The following is a 27,643-nucleotide window of genomic DNA, read 5'->3' as shown; positions in this document are numbered from 1 at the left end:
TTTTGAGTCATTTTAAGTTGTGTTTTTCTAGGAATTCTCTATTTCATCTAAATTTTCAAATGCATTAGCATAAAGATGTTATTTTATCTCAGTATAACTATTTCTTTTCATTAGATAATTAAATCCATATGCATTTTTTATGATTGTTGATACATTTAGATTTATTGCTACTAAATTATTTTATACTATTTGTCTTTTTCTTTTTTTCTTCTTTTCCACATCCCTTCTCCTGCTCCTGCTTGCCTTCCTTTGGAATCAGGGGGGTTTTCCCCTTTTCTTCATTCAATTCTCCTCACACCTTACTACATTTTTCTTTTTGGCTACGTTGAGTCTTCATTGCTGCACGCAGGCTTTCTCTAGCTGCAGCAAGCAGGAGCTACTCTTCGTTGCGGTGCGCAGGCTTCTCATTGTGGTGGCTTCTCCTGTTGCGGAGCACGCGCTCTAGGTGCGCGGGGTTCAGTAGTTACAGCACGCGGGCTTCAGTAGTTGTGGCTTGTGGGCAGCTCACGGACTCTAGAGCACAGGCTCTGTAGTTGTGGCACACAGTATGTGGGATCTTCCTGGACCAGGGCTCGAACCCCTGTCCCCTGATTTGGCAGGCGGATTTTTTTTTTTTTTTTTTTTACAGTACGTGGGCCTCTCACTGTTGTGGCCTCTCCCATTGCAGAGCACAGGCTCCGGACACGCAGGCTTAGCGGCCATGGCTCACAGGCCCAGCCGCTCTATGGCATGTTGGATCCTCCCGGACCGGGGCACGAACCCATGTCCCCTGCATCAGCAGGCAGATTCTTAACCACTGCACCACCAGGGAAGTCCAACCCCTTACTACCTTTAAAGTTTAAATCTCTATGTCTGTTCTTTTCACTGTTATCTTAGATATGTCAATGAGCATTCTTAACAAAGCCCAAAGTAAATCGATATTTTTATCCTCTTCCAGAACAAACAAGGACTTTATAATTCTCATGCCAATCATTCCTCTCTACTTAAAATTCATGGTTAACCAGTATTTTAAGTTCTAGCTGGTCTTAAACCCCAAAACCTACAAATCAGACATAATTGTTTAAAAATGTCAGTAACTGTTTCTCCCCAATCTTCTGGTGGCCTGGTGAGTCCTCATTAATTTCTAGTTTTGGCCTTTTCTGGGCTGACCTGTCTTGTACTATAGTTGAGACCTCAACACTTCATATTAGTCCCCTTAGCTGAATGCATGCTAATTCTAAAATAATCCGTGAGGGGCTTCCCTGGTGGTGCAGTGGTTGAGAGTCCGCCTGCCGATACAGGGGACACGGGTTCATGCCCCAGTCCGGGAAGATCCCACATGCTACGGAGCGGCTGGGCCCATGAGCCATGGCTGCTGAGCCTGTGCGTTCGGAGCCTGTGCTCCGCAACGGGAGAGGCCACAACAGTGAGAGGCCCACGTACCGCAAAACAAATAAAAATAAAATAAAATAATCCATGAAACAGAAACCTAATTGCCTTAGTCATATTTCATGCTTCTATTTAAATACTACGACACAGACCATTGAGAATCTTTGTTTTTATTATCCTGAGATTTTTAATGTACTTGTTATTTGTTATCAGTGGTCCATCAATTGGGACTTGGAAGACTCCCCCGAGATCTGACTCCCCCTCCCCAGATATTTACTGTAATTCTGAATCCTTTATTTTCAGTAATTGAATCTAATTACAATTTTCATAAATATACTGATTCATTCATCAGTCAAATATTTACTGAACACCACCTACTACAAGATACAAAAACAAACAAGATATACTGTCTACCCAAAAGAGATTCAGCCTGATTTGAAAAAATATATGAAAATAGGAAATAACTATATGATAAAAATGGCAAGAGAGCATAGAGGAAATAAATATGCCTAGTGAGGAGAAGGGCAAATAAGGCTTTGTGAGGAAATAACATTCTTATGCTGTTTGAAGATTTATGATGTCTTTATCCATTCCTAGATACTCAGCAAAAATGATGATGTTACCACAAGACAGCATGAGATAATACTGTTAAAGAGATAGCCCTTTAGCTTGAAGGAATTCTGTCTTCAAGACCTGAGCTACAACCTTTTGTTATATATTTAAAACATTTCAATTTGGGCAACCAAATAAACATTTTTAGGAATAGGTAAGGCCCCTAAGGATAGAACTAGGTCAGAAGAAGTCAAAAGTTCCTCCAAAGTTATCCACAGTTACATGCTTAATAAAACACACCATTTGCATAAAAGTTCACATCTACAAAATTTTTACCAAGCACAATTTTATCCTACATCAAAGATTAGCAGACACACTGGAGCAGTCTCAAGTCTCTGGACTTTCATTCACTTTTAAAACAACTAAGAGTTTGGGAAAAAGAATCCTTGAGGCCTATACTTACTGTAATACTGTGATAATAAGAGTATGCCAGAGTATTACCAAAAATGGATGACTGAAAATGAGACAATTCAACTGAATACTCACTTGGACACATTGCCCACTACTATTGTTTTCTTTACAAAAAGTCGTGAAGTCTCATCTCCTGTAAGATCAGTATTCCGCTGCTCTGTTTTATGGGAGCCAGTAATACCAGAAGTGTCCTAGAAAAAATCATAATCAAGTTTCATTTTCAATTTAGACAATTTTCAATAGGCAGAAACCACAAAATCATAAAAGGTATGGATGGACTAACTCAATTTTTTTTCAATTACAAAATTCTCTGGCTTTGTGGCTGCTCTCAGAGCATGAAAGAATAATTTTACTATAATTTTTGCATTAGTTTATAGAAAAAGTTTGTACACTGTAATTCCACATATGTGTGTGTGTTTGTAATCGTCATAAACAGCTGCTTTGTATATGCAAATAGGATGTGGAAGGATACACAAGAAACTACTACAACAGTTACCTCTGGGATATGGAAATGGGGGAAGGGGTCAACGGAATTTACTTTCTTTTCAATCTTCTGTACTATTACAAATTTTTCAATAAGATGTAACATAAACATAATGATTAATTTAAAGTTTGACTATGGAGATAGACAGCCAGTGTTTAAGCCTTGGCCCTTACATTTACTAGATGTGTCAGCTTGGGTAATTACTTAACTTTTCTGTCTCTATTTCCTCATCTATAATATAAGGATGATAATAGTATCTATCTCAGATGATGGTTTTGTACAGTTTTTAGAAAAATGCTTGGTACACAGTAAACACTAAATATCTGTTACATAAACATGAGCATGCATATTACATAAAAGATAGTAGGTTTCTAAATCCTATGACTAGTGTGACCTAAATTCATTTTAATTAAAAAAAGAAAAACATATGCAGTATTTCCCCAGAAAGTACATGAGAAGGAGACAACTAAATCCAAACACTAAGAGTTCTGATTTTGGGTGGTGGCATTATGAATGACTTTTCTACTCTCTCTTATTTTTCTGCAGTTTAATTTTCAAAAATGAACATATATGAATTTATAATCAGAAACATTTTTAATTTTATCAAAATAATCAAATCCTTGATGTCTGAGTATGTGGAAAGCAGCCTGGGAATTTCCTCTATCACAGAACATCTGGCTGAGAAAAACCACTGGTCTTATCCAGTAAGGATTCTATAGCCAAGTATTACACCAAGAAAATCAGAGCAGCTTGAGATGGGAATTCAAATTACAAACTGACAGGATCAAAGAGCGATAAACAGTTTTCAATTCTACTTATTGTTTTTCAAATTTCCTCCAGTTATTAAAGCATCTTAGAACATAAAATTTCAAAGAGGAAACTGAAGAAGAGCCACTGCTCTTGAGAGAATAAACATGATAGAGTGGACACAGTACTGCCAACTCCTCTAAGTTTCTTTCAAATCTACATGAATGGCATCTAGGAGTTGTGCAGTACACAGGAGCCTTGAACTGTAAAATCAAAAAGACACAGGTTTGATTCTCAGTTCTGATACTGTGGACAAATATAAAAAGACAAAAGTTTAATTCTCAGTTCTGATACCTGTGAACAAATATAACTTAAACCTCATAGAGACTCAGTTTCTCCATCTCTAAAAGGGATATAATTAACATATCCTATGGTTCCTATGAAGGTTAAATGAAATAATATGTGCATTCTTAATAAATACTGGTTCCCTTCTCTTTTGGCTCCCTCCCATCCATCCAACTATACCCTTCCAGTATTTCGGCTTGGTCTCTGCTCTGCGTTGCTTGAGAGTCTTTCCTCTATGTCCACATTGCTGTTAGTGTCTTTGTCAGATAAGAAGTCATTGTGTTGAGATAAAGAATCACTTTCTGAATGATTGGCTGATGGTGTTTCTGATCTCTGATTGGCAGGAGATGATGACCTAGATGGTGATTCCAAAAATTTCTTGACAGCAGGATGATTAAAAACCATTGTATCACATGTCTTTGATCCCTGCAAAAATGAGGGTAAGCAAAACAAACTTTTAATCATATCCACCAAAAGTAGGCAAAAGTCTGATCTTCCCAAAAACGCTTATCTATTTCCAGTCATGCTTAAAATCCTTCAAAATCACCCCACTCCCATAAAATGAAGTCCAAACTCCTTAATGTGGCCCAAATCAACAAAACAAAAACTAGAGAATGATAAATAATTATGCAAAGGTCCTAACACTAAAAGCTAAAGATGCAAGTCCTCAGAAGGTAAGTGAAAAGTAAAGATAAATATATAGGGACTTCCCTGGTGGCACAGTGGTTAAGAATCCGCCTGCCAATGCAGGGGACATGGGTTCGAGCCCTGGTCCAGGAAGATCCCACATGCCATGGAGCAACTAAGCCCATGCGCCACAACTCCTGAGCCTGCGCTCTAGAGCCCGTGAGCCACAACTACTGAGCCCATGTGCCACAACTACTGAAGCCCACATGCCTAGAGCCCATGCTCTGCAACAAGAGAAGCCACTGAGATAAGAAGCCCACGCACCGCAACGAAGAGTAGCCTCCACTCGCTGCAACTAGAGAAAGCCCATGGGAGCAACGAAGACCCAACACAGCCAAAAATAAATAAATTAAAAAATTTTTAAATATATATATATATATATATATATATATATATATATATATACAGTAACACATGGAAAGTCAGATTTGACTTAAAAAAAATAAACCTCACATTGCTTGATACAAATACATCAACTGCTCTAAATAAAACATTCCTGTAAGAAATATAAAGATTTTTAAAAATGTGTATGTAAAATAGCTCCCACGTAGGAATAAAATGTAGCATAGAATGGTTTAAAATGATTAATAATGATATATAGTTTGCCCTCAGTCCAGTACTGAAGCCTGCCTAGGGTATTTTTCTGTGTTTTGTTACTTGCATATAAAATACTGTGTTGTTATAATGTAGTTACTTCCTAGGAAGCCCAGCTTTAGAAATTGCTTAATTGAAATTTAAAATAATTGTTTTAGCAAGTAAAAGGGAGCCAGAGACTAGTGTTTCAGAGTCAAAGCAACAGAGCTGTTGTATTTCAATAATAAAGGTTTATTTTAGAGCTATAAATGTATTTTGTTAGAGCAAACTAAAAATAATTAATTGGCAGATCCTAAAAGATAAAAATATACCTAAATATCCTTAAATAAATCCCAATCAGAATATACAAGATAAAAACCAGTACATTTCTAGACTATCAAATAGCACAGTTCAGTACTGCTAATGGTTTAAAAAAAAAGGCATCAAAACATTAAATGAATAACCAGCTCTTCAGAGTAGCTACAGTCCTATGTCAGGCAGCTGCTAGCTCACAATGTCCATCTTGTAGAGTCTAATATCAAGCCATATGACAGATGACTTTAGAATCTGCCCTGGGTTAACACTGTCTCCCAAAAATTCATGTCCACCTAGACCTATGAATGTGGCTACTTGAAAATACAGTCTTTTCAGATGTAATCAAGTTAAGATGATGTCATACTGGATTTGGGTAGGCCTTACTTCAATTGACTAGTATTCTTAAAAGAGGTAAAGTTGCATACAGAAAGAAACAGAGAAGACACACAAAGGGAAAAGTCCATGTGAAGTTAAAGGCAGAAATTGGAGCGATACAGCTACAAGCCAAGGAATGCCAAGTACTGCTAGCAACCACCAGAAGCTAGGAGAAGACAAGGAAGAATTCTTCCCTAGAGTCTTCAGAGGGAGCATGGCCTAGCCACCAACATACTTGGTTTTGGACTGCTAGCCTCTAGAATCATGAAATAATAAATTCCTGTTTTGTTTTGTTTTTAAAGTCTGGTTCCTTTATTTATTTATTTTTTTTAATTTATTTGGTTGCGCAGGGTCTTAGTTGCGGCAGGTGGGCTCCTTAGTTGAGGCTCTCCAGCTCCTTAGTTGCAGAACACGGGCTCCTTAGTTGTGGCTCATGGGCTCCTTAGTTGTGGCATGCGCAAACTCTTAGTTGCATCATGCATGTGGGATATAGTTCCCTGACCAGGGATCGAACCTGGGCCCCCTGCATTGGGAGCGCAGAGTCTTATCCACTGCGCCACCAAGAAGTCCCAAATTCCTGTTGTTTTAAGCCACCAAGCTTGTGGTAATTTGTTATGGTAGCTTGAGCAAAGTAATTCAGACTCTAAAATGTAATATGGAAACTACTGCAGTAGAAGAAACAACTATCTACCATCTAAGATTAAACTCAAATAATGCTTCAGATTTCTCTAAGATAACATCAGGAGTATCACCAATACCTAATACCTTAAAGCTCCACAGGATAACACAAAAGCCTATACATGGCAGGTACCTCTTATCTGTAAAAACCACAGGGAATGATGCAAAGCAGCATGCTACTATGCTCCCTGCAGCCCTTCCACTATTCTCATTGAGCCAGTACTGTCCAAGAGGAGAATTATCTAATTCTAACTGGAAAAAACTTAAGAAAAAACAAAACTTACGCAGAAATTATCAAAACGTCAAACAAGAAGAAATACTTCTGTATCAGTTCAATCCTATCCCCATCCTTTATAACTGGAGCAATCTAGTGGTAATCACATTAACCATGACTAAACTTAGTATCACTAACAGTAGCACAACCTGATACTATGTCTCCTAATGTGATACAATATGAAGTATACAACATTACCTATGAAGTACTATCTCCAAAAAGACTCAACCTTAATCTAATCAAATCTTTAGACTTGACTCTTATTTTACAGAAAAATAGAAGGAATGAAGGAACAACCCAAGGGGAAAAAAGTCCAAAATGTGGGACATTCTACAACATAAATGGCCTGGTCTCTTCAAATAAGTCAATATCACCGGGGAAAAAAAGGTGGGAGAACTGTTCTAGATAAAATGAGACAAGAGAAACAAAACAGCCAAATGTAACCCATGAACCCTGACTGGATCCTGTCCAAAAAAAAACAAAAAACCCAACTTTAAAGATATTTTGGGGACAACTGGGAAAATCTGAATATGGACTAGTTATCAAATAATATTAGAAACTCATTCTCTTAGGTATTGTGACTACACAGAAGACGAACGTTTTGGATTAAATACTTAGGGATGAAGCGTCACGATGCTTGGAACTTAACTTTTTAATGTTTTAGACAAAAATAAGATAGATAAAGCAAACATGGCAAAACGTTAAAACTGTTGAAGCAAAGTGATGCATAAACAAGTGCTTATTTCACCTTCTCTATATATTTGAAAATTTTCACAAAAAGTAGGGGGAAATATCAGGGCTTCTTGAATAGAATAAATCTACTGAAACTAACAATTGCCATTCAATAGCAGTAAAAGGTCAGAGAAAAATCAATCGATCTATAATTTATTCCAAAGCCATCCATAATCAAATGAAGAGGAATAAGGCAAGTTAGAACAGGGTCACACTCATCTTTGTATCTGCAAAGCCTAGCAACAGTGATAACTATTAGTTACAGAACAATTAAGTAAAAAGAAAAAAATGTTACTTAACGATTAATAACAATGTAGAGAGTATAATTAAAGGATATGGTTGAACACAATGATAAATTTATGTATATTCCCAGGAAGGCAGGCTAGGCTTCTTGAATTCGAAAGGTCAATATAAGAAATGTTTTGAAGGCAGGGATTTCACATCAAGACTAATTTCTCTTCACAGAACAATATGGGTGGTCAGAAATGACTGCATATGAGGAAAACTTACCTCAGAAACTTTCAGAAGTCCTGCAGAAGCATAGTAGTTTGCGACAATGCAGGCACGAAGTTTATCCATCATCCTTCTTGCCTCAATTAGTCGCTAAAATAAATATTACTTAATTACTTAAAAAAATGGAAATGACAGAAGAGATATACAATTTATAAGAAATGTAAATGAACCCAAAGGTTCAATTTGTCTAATAATCAAAGAAAGACAAATAGAAATGACCATTTTCCACCTATCAGATTGGCAAAATATTTTAAAAAATGACAAAATACGATGTTTGCAAGAGTATATAGACATATTAATATGTATTTGTATGTATATATGCATATTCATTGAGAAATGTCCACAAAGATATTGAGCACAAAAGCAAAGAGGAATTACCTTTTGGGATGGAATTTCAAGTGATTTTTTTCTTTATCTTTTTCTGCAATGTCATTTAAAGAAAAAAAAAAGGCGCAGGGCTTCCCTGGTGGCGCAGTGGTTGAGAGTCTGCCTGCCAATGCAGGGGACACGGGTTCGAGCCCTCGTCTGGGAAGATCCCACATGCCGCGGAGCAACTAGGCCCGTGAGCCACAACTACTGAGCCTGCGCGTCTGGAGCCTGTGCCCCGCAACAAGAGAGGCCACGACAGTGAAAGGCCCGCACACCGCGATGAAGAGAGGCCCCCACTTGCCACAACTAGAGAAAGCCCTCGCACAGAAACGAAGACCGAACACAGCCAAAAATAAATAAATAAATTTATAAAAAAAAAAAAAAAGGCGCAGGTCTTTTTTTCCAAAAACGAGAAAGCTACTTTTAAAAGAACAGCAAAGGGGAAAAATATACCATAATTCCATCTCAACAGATTTAAAACAATTCATCATACATAGTTTTTTTCAATAGTTCTGTTCCTTTATTTTTAATTTAACATCATTATACCTGGTCAATGACCTCAATTTCATGTTCCTTATTCTTCATTTCAAGTGCAAATTGTTCCTTGATAATAGTCTCAATCTTCTGCACAGCAGCATCTCGAGCTGCACAAAGAACATACAATAATCCAGGGTCTAATTAATCAGCTTGCCGCCTTGATTCAAGTCAGCAAGCAACAAAAGAAACCCAGGAACAGTAACTCTGAAGTGGAGAAACCTAATGGTCATCACCTTAATCAATAATGAAACGTTAACATCACCAAATATTCAAGCAAACTGACCTCGCACGTTTTCTGATATGATGTACTGATAAGACTCCACCACTCTGTGGCATTCCTGCTAAAAACGCTGAATCTAATCACAGCGAACATCAGACAAACCTAAATTGAAGGACACTGTACAAAATAACTGGCCTATACATTCAAATACTAAAATCAAGAAAGACAAAGAAAAGTTGAGGAGATTAAAAGAGACTAAAGAGATATAACAACTAAATGCATTGTGTGATCCTGGAGAGGGGGAATAGTCATAAAATACTGGGACAACTGGTAAAACTTGAATATGGACAGCAGATTAGATAATGTAATGTAACATGTTAAAATTTCCTGCTTCTGATAATTGTACTGTGGTTACATAAGAAATTTGTCCTTAGGAAATACACGTGTTTACAAGTGTCTAATGTATCTTCTGATGATTCTGAAAAAATGATGTGCATATATACCTGCATGCATACATGCATTTGTGTAGTATGTGTGTGTACGGATTGGGGATGGGGGAAAAGAATGATAAACCAAATGAGACAAAATGTAAACAATCGGTGAATTAATCTGGACAAAAGACATATAAATTCTCCTTGTAATTTTTCTGTTTGAAATCACATCAAAATAAAATTACCAAAAAAGAAAAAGAAACCCATGAAGATTCCGAGAGAAATACGTGGTGACTTCTGAAAAACCATAACCCCAAGGAAAAAGAAAGTAAAGAATTAGCTAGAGGAAGAGGTAGTCTGTGACACAAGAGCAGTTCATAAGAAGGCAGGAAGTTAGGATCTAGCATGCAATTCAGCAGTTTCTGATTACAACTACCTGAAGGAACCAGCAAAGAAAGAATTCAAAAGGACAGAAAATGTCTCTGAAGGCAATTCAATTCAGATAATGACTACTCAAAGTAATATGCAATTCAAAGAGTTAAAAACATCAGATATGAAATGTAGTTTGATTACAAGAGAATAAAAAAAGAAGAGTCGAATGACTGCTTGAAAAACCTGGGATTTTGCATAATGATCCTCTGTTTGTAATATGAAAAAATCACCACCCATGCTTTGGGGTGTAAAAAAATTGCAGACAAAATTTGGACCCTTAATCACCCATGTCATTTTCTCCCCGTAAAATATGCCACTAGACTGCCAATTTAAAACTAGTGCTGACATATGGTCACCTTATTTTTGATAATGGAGGCAAGAATATACAATGGAGAAAAAACAGCCTCTTCAATAAATGGTGCTGGGAAAACTGGACAGCTACACGTAAAAGAATAAAATTAGAACACTCCCTAACACCATACACAAAAATAAACTCAAAATGGATTAAAGACCTAAATGTAAGGCCAAACACTATAAAACTCTTAGAGGAAAACATAGGCAGAACAGTCTACGACATAAATCGCAGCAACATCCTTTTTGACCCACCTCCTAGAGAAATGGAAATAAAAATAAACAAATGGGACCTAATGAAACTTAAAAGCTTTTGCACAGCAAAGGAAAACATAAACAAGACAAAAAGACAACCCTCAGAATGGGAGAAAATATTTGCAAATGAAGCAATTTACAAAGGGTTAATCTCCAAAATTTACAAGCAGCTCATGCAGCTCAATATCAAAAAAACAAACAGCCCAGTCCAAGAATGGGCAGAAGACCTAAACAGACATTTCTCCAAAGAAGATATACAGGTTGCCAACAAACCCATGAAATGATGCTCAACTTCACTAATCATTAGAGAAATGCAAATCAAAACCACAATGAGGTATCACCTCACACCACTAGAATGGCCATCATCAAAAAATCTACAAACAATAAATGCTGGAGAGGGCGTGGAGAAAAGGGAACCCTCTTACACTGTTGGTGGGAATGTAATTAATACAGCCACTATGGAAAACAGTATAGTGGTTCCTTAAAAACCTAAAAAGAGAACTACCATATGACCCAGCAATACCAATACTGGATATATACTCTGAGAAAACCATAATTCAAAAAGAGACATGTACCACAATGTTCACTGCAGCTCTATTTACAATAGTCAGGACATGGAAGCAACCTAAGTGTCCATCGACAGATGAATGGATAAAGAAGATGTGGCACATATATACAATGGAATATTACTCAGCCATAGAAAGAAACAAAACTGAGTTATTTGCAGTGAGGTGGATGGACAAATAAATTTATATTTGAAAAAAAAGGGAAGCATCCTACCAAACCTACTTTGAGAAAAATTCTGAAGAATAAAAATAAAATCTTTATTAGGAACTAGGTTGAGAATGGCCACCAAGAAGAACAGCAAACTGGCACTTAGTAACAAAAAACTGTCCCTGCTTAGGCTACGTATTTGCGAACTTACATTAGATTTAAATTGAAATTACGATGTTTCCTAAAACAATAAGTTTTCCCTTTTCTTATTTTTATTACAAAAAAGATATGCCATGTGATGCATTTGAATAATGAATTTAAGTTTCATGATACTTTCATATTTATCTGGCTTGTTATTGAAAGCAAATGACGTATCCTTGTAAATAAAATTACAACTGAATGGAGAGAAAAGTTGCAGTGAAATGTTTATATTGTTTGGAACTGGATTTAATCACTTCCGGTACACAGAGACTTTTGTGGGGTGCATATGACTTGACTGCACTGACACAGACAGGAATTTCCTTCACCACTTAACCTTGGAGGCCTGATCTCTGTGGAGCTGCAGCACCTTATCGATGACTTTGAGACCTTCTTCATCTAGCTGTAATAACTTACATAGATTTATTTTTTAAATAAACAGTAATGAATTTTAGCAGTATTTTGATTTAGAAACTCAAATACAGCCACTTTTTTTGAGACAGCTTAAAACATTCTGGGTAACTACAGATGATCTGGTCTTCAACTAATTAAATGATCTTGGGCAAGTAATTTAATGCGTCTGAGCCTTAACTAAGCCACCACCAGCTAAGTGCAGAGATCAGTGTTTCCCCAATTTCCATCATTCATATACCACCTTCAAGTTACCTACCACATCTGAGAACCATGTGAAACATCTAATTAACGCCATTAAATAGTATTTTTAAAAAGTGTTAGCCCTTGGGGGGAGGGATAAATAAGGAGCTTGGGATGAAGATACACACACTTGGGATGAAGATATACACACTCCTATACATAAGATAGATAACCAACAAGGACATATATGTATAGCACAGGGAACTCTACTCGACATTCTGTGATAACCTATATGAGAAAAGAATCTAAAAAAGAATGAATATATGTATGTGTATAACTGAATCACTTTGCTGTACACCTGAAACTAACACAACATTGTAAATCAACTATACTCCAATAGAATTAAAATTAAAAAAAAAAAAAGTTAGCCTTATCCTAAGCAGTAGCCATGAAACTGCAAGTCTGATAAGACCATTCTTTTCTATAGACATTAACATTAATGATTAAAATAAAAAACTTTAATTCATGTACCACCTATAATCATCTCACATGATACCACATTGTAGTACACACATTGCTAAGACTTTATGATTACACCTAACACACAATGATAGCTAAAACTTAGAGCCTGTCTCATTACTGATGCTTTCACAGTCTACCTGATTATGTTCCAGCCTTTTATGCCACACATGGTATATTACTATTAAACAGAGCACTTAGCTAATCCCTCTCACAAACCTCTTCAAAATATACACAATAGTGGACATGCATTTCATTTTAGTTCCTATAAATCTTATAGGGAGGCATATGTCAACAAAGAAATAATTTCCTAAGGCAAGTGAATTTCTACCTGAATTCTCAATTGCTTTATGCCGCTTATTTGGAAGGGCCACAGATACATCCTCATAATCAGGGTCAGTTTCTTTGACTGTTCGCTTGATTCCAGACATGATGACATTCGTTCTTCACTGTGAAGCAATAATACATTAATTAATAACACTGCTTGATATCAATACATATATGTGTACACACATACAAAAGGAATATTACATAATACTGATATTTATAAGTCTGTGTAAATACACACACACATCCCCTTTAAAGCTAAAAACATAACTAACTTCAAAAGTTCACTTAAAAAAATCATCATCTGTTACAAAGCATGCGTCTCCCTTTCAAAAGAAAATCCTTTAACAAGGCAGCACATTGTTCAGACCTTCCAAAAGGAGCCAGGCTTTCAACAGAAGGGACCTCATATAGAAAGAAAAGAAAACCAAATTTTCATGAAAACATGGTAAGCCCACAATATCCTGGAAACCACAAGGCATCAAATATATTACAGAATATAGCTCAGTAAATAATTTATTATACAAATCCTCCCTCTGGTACTTACATAGTACATGCTATATAACAAGTACTTAATAAATATTATTGTTACTGAACATTTATTATTATTCATAATAAACAGAAACTGTATAGACTTATATTAAACTACCAAGCTTGCAATATGGTAAACATGTCCTAGGTATACAAGGCTTTAAATAAAACCATCCCATAAATCTTTAGATCTGCACTGTCCCAATACATTAGCCACTAGCCATATGTGGCTCCTTAAAGTTAATTAAAATTAAATAATAGTTAAAATTCAGTTCCTTTTCCTACATTTCAGAACACTAGCCATATTTCAAGTGCTCAATAGCCATCAGGGCCAGTAGCTACTAAATTGGACAACAGAGATGCAGACCATTTTATCACTGCAGAAAGTTCCACTGGACACTGCTCCTCTTCCAAACTGTGTTTCACTGAGCACTTATTATTTCATGAGTCAGTTTAGGAAATGCTGTACAGATCAGCACTATCCAGAAGAAACATAATGTGAGCCACAAATGGAAATAAACATTTTCTAGTGCCCACATTTAAAAAAGGAAAAAGAAATGCGTGAAATTAATTTTAATAATATATTTTATTTAACCAATGTACCCAAAATATTATCATTCCAATGATATAATCAATATAAACATATTAACAATAAGATATTCTACATTCTTACCTTTGTACTAAGTCTTTTACACCTAGAGTACACCTTAATTTGGACTAGCCACATTACAAAGGTTCAATAACAACCTGTGGCTGGTGCGTCCCTTACTGGGCAGCGAGGGTCTACTGACAGATAAGAAAACAGGTCCAGGGAGGTTAGTTGAGTTGCCCCTTAGAAGACTGATCTATGACAGAAAAGACAAGAAGAGCTCCCTAATTTCCAAACCTCTCCTCTACCACTGATGGAGATTATTTACCTAACCAAAGGCAAAAATACACAAAATGTATTTATTGAGGTAATAAAGTTTTAAAATAAAATTAATGAAAATAAAATATAACTCAAAAATAATTATTTTTTGTTCACTCTGAAAATAAAATATAACTCAAAAATAATTATTTTTTTGTTCACTCAAAGTTAAGACAGAAATAACAATTTAAAAGCCTCTCAGCTCTTAGTCCAGTTCTTTCACCAATCTCTGAGGTAGACTCACTTGATTCAGCTGGGAGAGACTCATTATGTAATGATATGTATGTAAATCCTGGATCTAGAACATTTTTCCTATAATTGTTATTTTGTATAATGGCCCTAAACTTTAAAATGTCCTACCTGCCCACCCCCCCCCCCAAGCATTTATAAACATTCTAAATCAAGCCATTTAATGTTTGTTCACAATCATTACCTACCTGCTCTAATTTAGAATATAAATGAATATTTTTGGAGAAGTCCTGAATCCAACTATTATTTTCTGTTTTTAAAGCTTATAAAAAGTGAGAGTAGGGTATTGTTCTTTTAGCCTTCTCCATTTGGTCGGCAACTAGTTATAGACAACCTGAAAAAATCTTGGGCAATTACATAAATAATACTTTCTTAAAAATCAATAAACCTCACTCCTTTTTCCCTAATGCAGATAGAAAAAGAACAACAACAAAACCTCCTACTATCAAGATAAACCTGGTATCAGAAGTAGATACATCACAGCAGATCTCCAATCTGTTTTGCACCATACCATTTCCTCAGTGACCACCTGTCTTCTACAGTTTACCAAGACTCTTACTGGATTATCTGTAAAAATGAGTGAGTCCAGCATCACCTTCACTCATCCATTCAGCGGACTTCATAATCTCCATATTCTCCTCCCACACCCCCTCTCTCCCCGAGTACTCTCAGGAGTAACGGTGGCTCCTCCCCCCAAAACGTTGGGGATTCTTGAAGAAAACAGTATTTTGTTTTACCCTCACTTAAGGGATAAAGCAAAATTCTCTTTTGACTTCTGCTCTAAAACTGAGAGAATAGAAGGGAAAAAAGAGAAGATTTTGGAGGTGCAAGGAGGTGGGGTGGGTAAGGAAGAAACCACCAATGAATTAACTTATGCTGCCAAAGTAATTCATATTTTCATGCAGCCCCTGTAATAAAGTCTTTCCTGTCATCTTTGGGCATAGGTTTGAGCTCCCCCCAATAAACATGCTGAGGAAGATTTAGGTCTGTACTGAGCATTTTTAGTAATTGAGGTCTGCTTCTGTTCTACCAAGAACAATACTAAAGGACATACATGCCACATTCAAGTATATGCTACCTAAGGCTAGGCACATCTGCCAAGGCATGCTCTCACCATGATGTAATAAGTATGTGGAATGTGTAACAAATGATCCATGTAATAGTAAGTTTTGGATTCTTCTTGTCTGTCTTTGAGATTTATGAAAAGGAAATACGAACAGTTGTTAGATATTGTCAGGTTCAACTTTGAAACAAAATGTCCTACTAATCCTCTTAAAGGTTTGAATCAAATGAAATTGAAAAGAATACTGATGTGGTAAACTGTTAAAAAAGAAAATCAGTTACTGTTCATAATTTGTCTGTGAGAAAGGATTTTCTCCATACCATGGGATCATTCTTTAGCCCTGTCCTTTCTGTAATTTTCATTTCAAACAAAATATTTTCCCCTCTGTAAATAAGACAACTAGTGCTCCTTTATTAAACATGTGAAATAGAGAATCCATTCTCCTCTATTAGCCAGATAGACATTTCAAAAATGTCTACAAAAAACAAAACAGGAGAATGGGTAAACAAATTGTAGTATAACCAATGAACTCCTGATCCAACCAACAACAGGAATAAATCTTCATTATGGTAAGTAAAAGAAGCCAGACACATAATAGGAGCACATACTGAATGATCCTATTTACATGAAGTTCAAGAACACACAAATTAATCTATGGTGAAAGAAAACAGAATAGTAGTTGGGGTGCTGGCAGTGGAGACGGACTGAGAAGAGGAATAAAGACTTTCTGGGGTGACAGAAATATTTTATACCTTTTTTCCCCCTATTTATTTGTACAAATAGCACAGGAGGACACCAGTCCCATGCAGACAGCAGCCCAGGGGTCACACCAGTCCTTCTGTCCTCACATTGGTAGATAAAGGCCTCTACTCTGGAGCCTTTGTGGGGGCCTAGGCAGCTTTGGGAGCCTGAGCTGGACTAGAGTTGGAGCTGCAGCTGTACCTGCAACTGCGGCCTTGGCCTTGGCCTTGGCCTTTGGCCAGCAGAGCCTTAAAGCTTTAGACCCTTAGCAATACGGGCACAAGCCTGTTTCCCAAACTCGGGGTGAGCGATGTAGGCAAGCTGACTGAGGTTGTGGCTGCTGCCCTTTGGGATCTTGGGCTTGACCTCCCTGGGCTTTACGAGGGCCTTGATAGCCTCAGCATGTGCACTCATGACCTTGGTGTTGTTGGCGTGCATCTTCTTTAGGCCCTTCTTGTGCTTCTTGGCAAAACACATATTTTTCAGGATCTTGGGGTCCACCCCCTTAAGAGATTCATATCATTGTGATTGGGGTTTCTTGATGCCATTTCTGTGCCATTTTCAGGACTGGTTGTGCATGGTGTGGTTTTCGGACTTGGCCATGTCTGCACCGGGGCCCACCAAATTTTTTTTTTTTTTTGGCTGTGTTGGGTCTTCGTTGCTGTGCACGGGCTTCCTCTAGTTGCGGTGAGCAGGGGCTACTCTTTGTTGCAGTGTGCGGGCTTCTCATTGTCGTGGCTTCTCTTGTTGCAGAGCACGGGCTCTAGGCGTGCAGGCTTTAGTAGTTGTGGCATGCAGGCTCAGTAGTTGTGGCTTGCAGGCTCTAGAGCTCAGGCTCAGTAGTTGTGGCACAGGGGCTTAGTTGTTCCACAGCATGTGGGATCTTCCCGGGCCAGGGCCTGAACCCATGTCCCCTGCACTGGCAGGCGGATTCTTAACCACTGAGCCACCAGGGAAGCCCCGAAATATTTTTTATCTTAAAGGTGTGGGTTACACGGGTACATGTAATCGTTAAAAACTCATTCCAACTGTACACTTAAAATCTGTGTATTTCACTGTATGTAAACTGTAGCTCATCTCAGAAAAGGACTATACAAATGTATCTGAACATGCCCTCTCCTGCATGAAATCTTCCAGTGGCTTCCCATATCTCTTAGAATAAAATCATACTCCCTAACATGACCTACAAAATGTTATATGAATTGGGCCCTGCCTGCTTCTCCATCCTTAATCATTAATATCCAGACACACTGATTTTCTTTCTTTTTTAAATGTTTTTTATTTTTGTTCTTTTTAAAATTTATTTATTTCATTTATTTATTTTTGGCTGCATTGGGTCTTTGTTGCTGTGTGTGGGCTTTCTCTAGCTGCTGTGAGCAGGGGCTACTCTTCGTTGCGGTGCATGGGCTTCTCATCACAGTGGCTTCTCTTGTTGCAGAGCACGGGCTCTAGGCGTGCTGGCTTCAGTAGCTGTGGCACGTGGGCTCAGCAGTTGTGGCTCGCGGGCTCTAGAGCTCAGGCTCAGTAGTTGTGGCACAGGGGCTTAGTTGTTCCACGGCATGTGGGATCTTCCCAGACCAGGGCTCGAACCCGTGTCCCCTGCATTGGCAGGCAGATTCTTAACTACTGCACCATCAAGTAAGCCTTGGTTTTCCTTCTATTCCTCAAAAACACCTCAATCATTCCCTAGGGTTTTTGGACTTATGGTTCCTTCTGCCTGGAATGCTCTTCCCCCAGGTTAGCTTTACCAGATGCTAGCTCAAATGCCCACCTTATCAGAGAAGGCCTTCCCTGATCATACTACCGAACACAGCTCTCCCCATATTCCCTCTCCAAAGTTCCTGGAAGGTCTCAATAAATTATTTACTGAATAAATAAGTGAAGGGATAACTAAAATACATGCCAAAATATAAATACCCACAGGGAACAAACTACTAGCTTTCATCATTCTTCCTATAATACTTACAAATCTATTTGTTGATATTGCTATACCTTCAAAGGTATTATAGCTAAATGTTTAAGATAAAGGGATATGCAAAGAAATTACACACAGACACATGCAAACAAAAAGCACACATGGCAAGATTATTGGCAGAGAGAATAATTTAAGGCAAAAACCATTTAATACAAAAAAGTTTGTTACTATTAAAAGACACAATCATAAACATATGTCATAAACTATAAATCAAACAGCATCATGTCAAGACATACAAAACACAAAACCAGAACTACAAGAATTTAAGAAAATCATAAGAGAAGAATTTGAACATATGTCTCTCAGAAATTTAAAAGATCAAGAAGACAACAGATTAAAATACAGATGATATAGATAATATAATTTACAAGCCAGATTTAATATATACATACAACTCTGAACCCAACAAAAAATATTTTAAATAGCTAGAAAAATTCATTAAATTAAATTATATAAGTTATATGAAGAAAGTCTCAATTACTGCAAAATTAGGAAATGTTACAGCTTTATTCTCTGATTTTGATAAAATTAAATATGAAATTATTGACAAAAACTCACTATGATACGAAAGAAGGAAATTTCAATAAGACTATTTAAAAATTATCAGCAGGGCTTCCCTGGTGGCGCAGTGGTTGAGAGTCCGCCTGCTGATGCAGGCGACATAGGTTCGTGCCCCGGTCCAGTAAGATCCCACATGTCGCAGAGCGGCTGGGCCCGTGACCCATGGCCGCTGAGCCTGTGCGTCCGGAGCCTGTGCTCCGCAACGGGAGAGGCCACAACAGTGAGAGGCCCACGTACAACAAAAGAAAAAAAAAAAAAAAAATCAGCAAAAAGGAAACAATATATCTAAACCTATGGAGATGTGGTCAAAAGGCATCCTCAGAGGAAAACGAGAAACCAGTTTTCATTTGTGAATATAAGCAGATACAAATCCAGTCCAGCAGGGTATTAAAAGAACTATGCATCGTGACTAGAAGGTTTTATTACCAGCAATAAATAAAGCATTGGGGAGCTCCAGAAGCAAGGTGATTTGAACTGCATAGGTCTAACATTGGACCTTTAGAAATACATAAATGCGACTGACTTTCAGTAATCCAAATACATATGATCCATTTCATGAATTATACCTTACCTTGCAAACTAAAAATAGCAGCAGCTTTTACTCCAACACCATCCAGGCTTCTCAAAGACTGCCCAATGTGCATGCTGAGAAAGAATAACCATTTTAATATCATACTGACAAAAATCATTAGGCATGAAGAAGTCCTTTCAAAAAAATCAAAATATATATTTCAGTGTCAATTTAAATTTTTCCTCTATTTGAAGATTACTCATAGAGCTGTCATCTCCCATTGATACTGATAACTGAAAATCTTCTTCCCAAAATTATGCTTATTTTTCACAATACAAGCAATCTGAAGTAGCCTATTTATAGGAAAGACTCAGATCAAGGGAAATCTAAAAGGGAGAAGAGAAGATTTTGTTCTGATTTTCATTTAAGTTGGTAGCAACAAAAACTCTATCCTAAATGAAACTGAGTTATTCGTAATGAAGTGGATGGACCTAGACTCTGTCATACAGAGTGAAGTAAGTCAGAAAGAGAAAAACAAATACCGTATGCTAACACATATATAAGGAATCTTTAAAAAAAAAAAAAAAAGTGGTCCTGAAGAACCTAGGGGCAGGCAGGAATAAAGACACAGATGTAGAGAATGGACTTGAGGACACGGGGAGGGGGAAGGGTAAGCTGGGACGAAGTGAGAGAGTGGCATGGACATATATACACTACCAAATGTAAAATAGAAAGCTAGTGGGAAGCAGCCGCATAGCACAGGGAGATCAGCTCGGTGCTTTGTGACCACCTAGAGGGGTGGGATAGGGAGGGTGGGAGGGAGGGAGATGCAGGAGGGAAGAGATATGGGGATATATGTATAGCTGATTCACTTTGTTATGAAGCAGAAACTAACACACCATTGTAAAGCAATTATACTCCAATAAAGATGTTAAAAAAAAAAAAAAAAACTCCATCCTAGTTATTCTAAGCCAGGTCTTATACACAAAACCCAGTCTACCATAGTCACCCCCTTATCTGTGGGGGATACGTTCCAAGACCCCAGTGGATGCCTGAAACAAAGAACAGTAATGAACCTTGTCTTCTGTTCATCTCTTTCACCACAAATTTAATGCCTTTTCCATCTTAACTAGGTACTCTTCACACACTGTAGCCATAAATTTTGCAATATGAGGTGTGAAAAAAAAAAAACTAGCACGAATTTGTTTTTCCTTCTTGACAATTTCACAGATGGAAGATTCATTTGTAAGGCAGATCTTAGCAACCTCAGCATACAACTTTTTTCTTTCCTTATTAACTTTCACCTTTTCACCTAAAGGAAGCACTTTACGGCTTCTCTTTGGCATATCTGAATTGCCAGCATAACCACTCTTTCACTGTGGTGCCATTATTAAGTAAAATAAGGATGACTTGAACATGAGCACTGATACCTCAACAGTTGATGTGATACCAAGATGGCTACTAAGTGACTAATGGGCAGAATACACAGGACAAAGGGATGATTCACATCCCAGGTGGGACAGAACTGGGATGGCACAAGATTTCATCATGTTAACTCAGAATGGTGAGAAATTTAAAACTTTTGTCTGGATAAACAACAAGGTCCTACTGTATAGCACAGCGAACTATATTCAATATCCTGTGATAAATCATAATGGAAAAGAATATGAAAAAGAAGAATGTATATATACGTATAACTGAATCAATTTGCTGTACAGCAGAAATTAACATAACTTGCAAATCAACTAAACTTCAATAAAATAAATTTTAAAAAAGAGATCAGGAGAGGTGGAGTCAAGATGGTGTACTAGGAGGACGCAGAATGCCTGCCTCCTCACCTACCAGGCACCAGTGGGGGACCACAGACACCAAAGGGGACAGGAGGAACCCCCAGCAACCGGGTAGGACATGTGGCATGGGGGGGGAGTGAAGGGAGAGGAGAAATGGAGGCAGGAGCGGACTGGCTCCCCAGAGGGGAGGCTAGGGGAGGGGAAGGGATCCCACGCCAGAAGGGGGAAATTGGGGAAGTACTGGAAGGGCAGAGGATCAAAAGGGAGTGTGGCCAGGTTTCCCCTGTCCACTTGGACCCCCAGGAACCTGTTGAGATCCTGGGCCTGATCCTCTGCCCACCTAGGCCCCCTCCAGCCGTGCAGGTCCTGAGGGAGTGGGAGGGACGGAAAGGGGAGCAAAGGTAAGGCCGGACCTCCAGGACTGGCACCCCTGAGAAGCGGCTGGGATAGGGGAGGAGTTCCTACACCCAGCGGGACCCACCCACAGTTAGGGGGCCAGCAGTGACAGGGGAGGCCCTGGGGGAGAGGGTTGGGGAGGGGCACGGAGGAACAGAAGGGAACGGGGCCAGTGCTTTCCCTGTCCACTTAGGCACCAGGAAGCCTGTTGGGCTCCTGGGCCTAATCCTCTGTCCTCAGAGCCTCCTTCCCGCTGTGCAGAACCCAAGCCCCACCCCACACCCCCACCCTGGGCCCCACCTCTACACTCGGAGTCCCTCTCCAACACTCGGGGCCTAAACCCCACCCACACACCCTCACTCAGTGCCCTACCTCCAAACTCCAGGGAACTCCACATTCCAGAGGCCCTTCTTTCCACGAGCTGCCTCTCCCCTTCTGCACAGGTCCTGAGCAGAGAACTGGACCCAGGCTTGAACGGTGCCTTGCCTAGGCCCCGCCCCACGCTCAAATGTCACCGCCCCACTGGCCTAGGTCCCGCCCCACCCTAAACCCTGCCCCTGCCTAAATTCCACCCCCACCTAAACTCCACCCCCAAAGCCAAGGCTTTTTTTCTTTTTTTTTTCTGTTTTCTTTTCTGTTTTCCTCTTTTAGATTGGGTTTCTATTTTACCTTGTTGATTCATTGTTCTTGATTCTTTTATAGTTTTATTTTTCCTAATAAATCTTTTATTTCTCTGACTTTATTTTATTCTTTATATTTTGTTAGTGATCCCTCCTTTTGACTTGTTCCCCCCCTTTTCTTTTTTCTGTTGTGGTTTTCTTTTACCTTGTTGCAGTTGTCTCAATTATAGTTTTATTTCTACTAATACATTTTTTATCTTTTGAATTTTATTTTGTTTTTTATTCTTGATATTGTACTGCTCCTCTTCTTCTTTCTCTCTTCCCTTTTTTTTTTTTAACCATGCCACAAAGCTTGTGGGATCTTGGTTCCCAGTCTGGAGGTCGGGCCTGAGCTCCTGTGGTGGGAGTTCTGAGTCCAAACCGCTGGACTAACAGAGAACCTCAGACCCCAGGGAATATCAATCGGAGTGAGCCCTCCCAGAGGTCCTCACCTCAGCACCAAGACCCAGCTCTATCCAACTGCCTGCAAACTCCAGGGCTGGACGACTCAGGCCAAATGACCAGTAGACAGGAATACAGCACCACCCAAAAAAAAAAAAAAAAAATGAAACAAAAAAACACATTACAGACGAAGAAGATAAAAACCTACAAGACCAAATAAATGAAGACAAAATAGGCAACATACCCGAAAAAGAATTCAAAGTAATGATAGTAAAGATGATCCAAAATCTCGGAAACAGAACAGAGAAAATACAAGAAACATTTAACAAGGATCTAGAAGAACTAAAGAGCAAACAGTGATGAACAACACAATTACCGAAATTAAAAATACTCTAGAAAGAATAACAGAATAACTGGGGCAGAAGAACAGGTAAGTGAGCTGGAAGATAAAATGGTGGAAATAACTGCCAGGGAGCAGAATAAAGAAAAACGAATGAAAAGAACTGAGGACAGTCTCAGAGACCTCTGTGACAATATTAAATGCAACAACATTCGAATTATAGGGGTCCCAGAAGAAGAGAAAAAGAAGGGGTGTGAGAAAATATTTGAAGAGATTACAGTTGAAAACTTCCCTAACATGGGAAACAGTCAAGACCAGAAAACACAGAGAGTCCCATACAGGATAAACTCAAAAAGAAACACACCGAGACACATATTAATCAAGCTATCAAAAATTAAATACAAAGAAAAAATATTAAGAGCAGCAAAGGAAAAGCAACAAATAACATGTAAGGGAATATCCATAAGGTTCACAGCTGATTTTTCAGCAGAAACTCTGCAAGCCAGAAGGGAGTGGCAGGACATATTTAAAGTGCTGAATGGGAAAAACCTACAACCAAGATTACTCTACCCAGCAAGGATCTCATTCAGATCTGATGGAGAAATTAAAACCTTTACAGATAAGCAAAAGTTAAGAGAATTCAGCACCACCAAACCAGCTTTACAGCAAATGCTAAAGGAACTTCTCTAGGTAGGAAACACATGAGAAGGAAAAGACCTACAAAAACAAACCAAAAACAATTAGAAAACGGTAATAGGAACACACATATCAATAATTTCCTTAAATGTAAATGGGTTAAATGCTCCAACCAAAAGACGTAGACTGGCTGAAAAGATACAAAAACAAGATCCATACACATGCTGTCTACAAGAGACCCACTTCAGACCTAGCTAGGGACACATACAGATTGAAAGTGAGGGGATGGAAAAATATATTCCATGCAAATAGAAATCAAAAGAAAGCTGGCATAGCAATTCTAATATCAGACAAAATAGACTTTAAAATAAAGACTATTATAAGAGACAAAGAAGGACACTATGTAATGATCAAGCGATCAATACACGAAGGAGATAAAACAATTGTAAATATTTAGGCACCCAACATAGGAGCACCTCAATACATAAGGCAAATGCTAACAGCCATAAAAGGGGAAATCGACAGTAACACAATAATAGTAGGGGACTTTAACACCCCACTTTCACCAAAGGACAGATCATCCAAAATGAAAATAAATAAGGAAACACAAGCTTTAAATGACACACTAAACAAGATGGACTTAATTGATATTATAGGACATTCCATCCAAAAACAACAGAATACACTTTCTTCTCAAGTGCTCATGGAACATTTTCCAGGACAGACCATATCTTGGGTCACAAATCAAGGCTTGGTAAATTTAAGAAAACTGAAATCATATCAAGTATCTTTTCCGACCAAAACGCTGTGAGACTAGATATCAATTACAGGAAAAAAACAGTAAAAAATACAAATACATGGAGGCTAGATAATACGCTACTAAATAACTAAGAGATCACTGAAGAAATCAAAGAGGAAAGCAAAAAATACCTAGAAACAAATGACAAGGAAAACACGATGACCCAAAACCTATGGGATGCAGCAAAAGCAGTTCTAAGAGGGAAGTTTATAGCAATACAATCCTACCTCAAGAAACAAGAAACACCTCAAATAAACAACCTAACCTTACACCTAAAGCAATTAGAGAAAGAACAAAAAAAAAACCCCAAAGGTAGCAGAAGGAAAGAAATCATAAAGATAGATCAAAAATAAATGAAAAAGAAATGAAAGAAACAATAGCAAAGATCAATAAAACGAAAAGCTGGTTCTTTGAGAAGATAAACAAAATTGATACACCATTAGCCAGACTCATCAAGAGAAAAAGGGAGAAGACATAAATCAACAGAATTAAAAATGAAAAAGAAGTAAACTGACACTGCAGAAATACAAAGGATCATGAGAGATTACTACAAGCAACTCTATGCCAATAAAATGGACAACCTGGAAAAAATGGACAAATTCTTAGAAAAGCACAACCTTCCAAGACTGAACCAGGAAAAAATAGAAAATATAAACAGACCAATCACAAGCACTGAAATTGAAACTGTGATTAAAAATCTTCCAACAAACAAAAGCCCAGGACCAGATGGCTTCACAGGCGAATTCTATCAAACATTCAGAGAAGAGCTAACACCTATCCTTCTCAAACTCTTCCAAAATACAGCAGAGGGAGGAATACTCCCAAACTCATTCTACGAGGCCACCATCATCCTGATACCAAAACCAGACAAAGATGTCACAAAAAAACTATAGGCCAATATCTCTGATGAATATAGATGCAAAAATCCTCAACAAAATACTAGCAAGCAGAATCCAACAGCACATTAAAAGGATCATACACCACGATGAAGTGGGATTTATCCCAGTAATGCAAGATTCTTCAATATATGCAAATCAATCAATGTGATACACCATATTAACAAATTGAAGGATAAAAACCATATGATAATCTCAATAGATGCAGAAAAAGCTTTTGACAAAAATCAATACCCATTTATGATAAAATCTCTCCAGAAAGTAGGCATAGAGGGAAACTACCTCAACATAATAAAGGCCATATATGACAAACCCACAGCTAACATCATTCTCAATGGTGAAAACATGAAACCATTTCTTCTAAGATCAGGAACAAGACAAGGTTGCCCACTCTCACCACTATTATTCAACATAGTTTTGGAAGTTTTAGCCACAGCAATCAGAGAAGAAAAAGAAATAAGAAGAATCCAAATAGGTAAAGGAGTAAAACTGTCACTGTTTGCAGATGACATGATACTATACATAGAGAATCCTAAAGATGCTACCAGAAAACTGCTAGAGCTAATCAATGAATTTGGTAGAGTAGCAGGATACAAAATGCACAGCAATCTCTTGCATTCATATACACTAATGATGACAAATCTGAAAGAGAAATTAAGGAAACACTCCCATTTACCACTGCAGCAAAAAGAATAAAATATCTAGGAATAAACCTACTTTAGGAGACAAAAGACCTGTATGCGGAAAACTATAGGACACTGATGAAAAAAATTAAAGATGATACAAACTGATGGAGAGAGATACTATGTTCTTGGATTGAAAAAATCAACACTGTGAAAATGACTCTACTACCCAAAGCAATCTACAAATTCAATGTAACCCCCAACAAACTACCAATGGCATTTTTCACAGAACTAGAACAAAAAATTTCACAATTTGTATGGAAACACAAAAGACCCCAAATAGCCAAAACAACCTTGAGAAAGAAAAACGGAGCTGGAGGAATCAGGCTCTCGGACTTCAGACTATACTACAAACCTACAGTAATCAAGACAGTATGGTACTGGCACGAAAACAGAAAGACAGATCAATGGAACAGGATGGAAAGCCCAAAGATAAACCCACCCACATATTGTCACCTTATCTTTAATAAAGGAGGCAAGAATATACAATAGAGAAAAGACAGCCTCTTCAGTAAGTGGGACTGGGAAAACTGGACAGCTACATGTAAAAGAATGAAATTAGCTCCCTAACACCATACACAAAAATAAACTCAAAATGGATTAAAGACAAGACACTATAAGTGTAAGGCCAGACACTATAAAACTCTTAGAGGAAAACATAGGCAGAACACTCTATGACATAAATCACAGAAACATCCTTTTTGACCCACCTCCTAGAGAAATGGAAATAAAAACAAACAAATGAGACCTAATGAAATTTAAAAGCTTTTGCACAGCAAAGGAAACCATAAACAAGACGAAAAGACAACCCTCAGAATGGGAGACAATATTTGCCAACTAAGCAACTGACAAGGGATTAATCTCCAAAATTTACAAGCAGCTCAATACCAGAAAAACAACCCAATCCAAAAATGGGCAGAAAACCTAAACATTTCTCCAAAGAAGATACACAGATTGCCAACAAACTCATGAAAAGATACTCAATGTCACTAATCATTAGAGAAGTGCAAATCGAAACTACAATGAGGTATCACCTCTCACTGGTCAGAAAATGGCCATCATCAAAAAATTTACAAACAATAAATGCTAGAGAGGGTGTGGAGAAAAGAGAACCCTCTTGCACTGCTGGTGGGAATGTAAATTGATACAGCCATTACGGAGAACAGTAAGGAGGTTCCTTAAAAAACTAAAAATAGAACTACCATATGACCCAGCAATCCCGCTACTGGGCATATACCCTGAGAAAACCATAATTCAAAAAGAGACATGTACAATGTTCACTGCAGCACTATTTACAATAGCCAGGACATGGAAGCAACCTAAGTGTCCATCGACAGATGAATGGATAAAGATGATGTGGCACATATATACAATGGAGTATTACTTAGCCATAAAAAGAAACAAAGTTGAGTTATTTGTAGTGAGATGCATAGGGCTAGAGTC

General features: G+C 38.0%; 1 protein-coding gene and 1 pseudogene across 9 annotated transcripts in view; both read right to left on the bottom strand.

Annotated features, from left to right (window-relative positions):
* The window catches only part of YEATS2 (YEATS domain containing 2), a 108,921-nt gene that overhangs the window by 69,659 nt on the left and 11,619 nt on the right, over positions 1–27,643 (bottom strand). For 7 of the 9 annotated variants that reach the window (XR_004349746.1, XM_032631149.1, XM_032631155.1 and 4 more), the window contains exons 2-7: positions 19,660–19,733; positions 13,066–13,183; positions 9,030–9,127; positions 8,112–8,204; positions 4,148–4,393; positions 2,467–2,582 (exon numbers count right to left, since the gene is read on the bottom strand). Coding sequence is in view for 8 of the 9 variants with exons in the window: in XM_032631149.1 (XP_032487040.1) it covers positions 2,467–2,582; positions 4,148–4,393; positions 8,112–8,204; positions 9,030–9,127; positions 13,066–13,165 (653 nt within the window). In the remaining variant the exon portion in view is untranslated. The remainder of the gene's footprint in view (positions 1–2,466; positions 2,583–4,147; positions 4,394–8,111; positions 8,205–9,029; positions 9,128–13,065; positions 13,184–19,659; positions 19,734–27,643) is intronic. The other 2 variants (XM_032631151.1, XM_032631152.1) reach the window with 1 other exon arrangement.
* Positions 16,678–17,155, bottom strand: LOC116753411 (annotated as a pseudogene).

The sequence above is a fragment of the Phocoena sinus genome, chromosome 4 (genome assembly GCF_008692025.1).
Source record: "Phocoena sinus isolate mPhoSin1 chromosome 4, mPhoSin1.pri, whole genome shotgun sequence".
NCBI lineage: Eukaryota > Metazoa > Chordata > Mammalia > Artiodactyla > Phocoenidae > Phocoena > Phocoena sinus.
The sequence above is the reverse complement of the archived record's forward strand: the minus strand, read 5'-3'. Positions and strand labels throughout refer to the sequence as shown.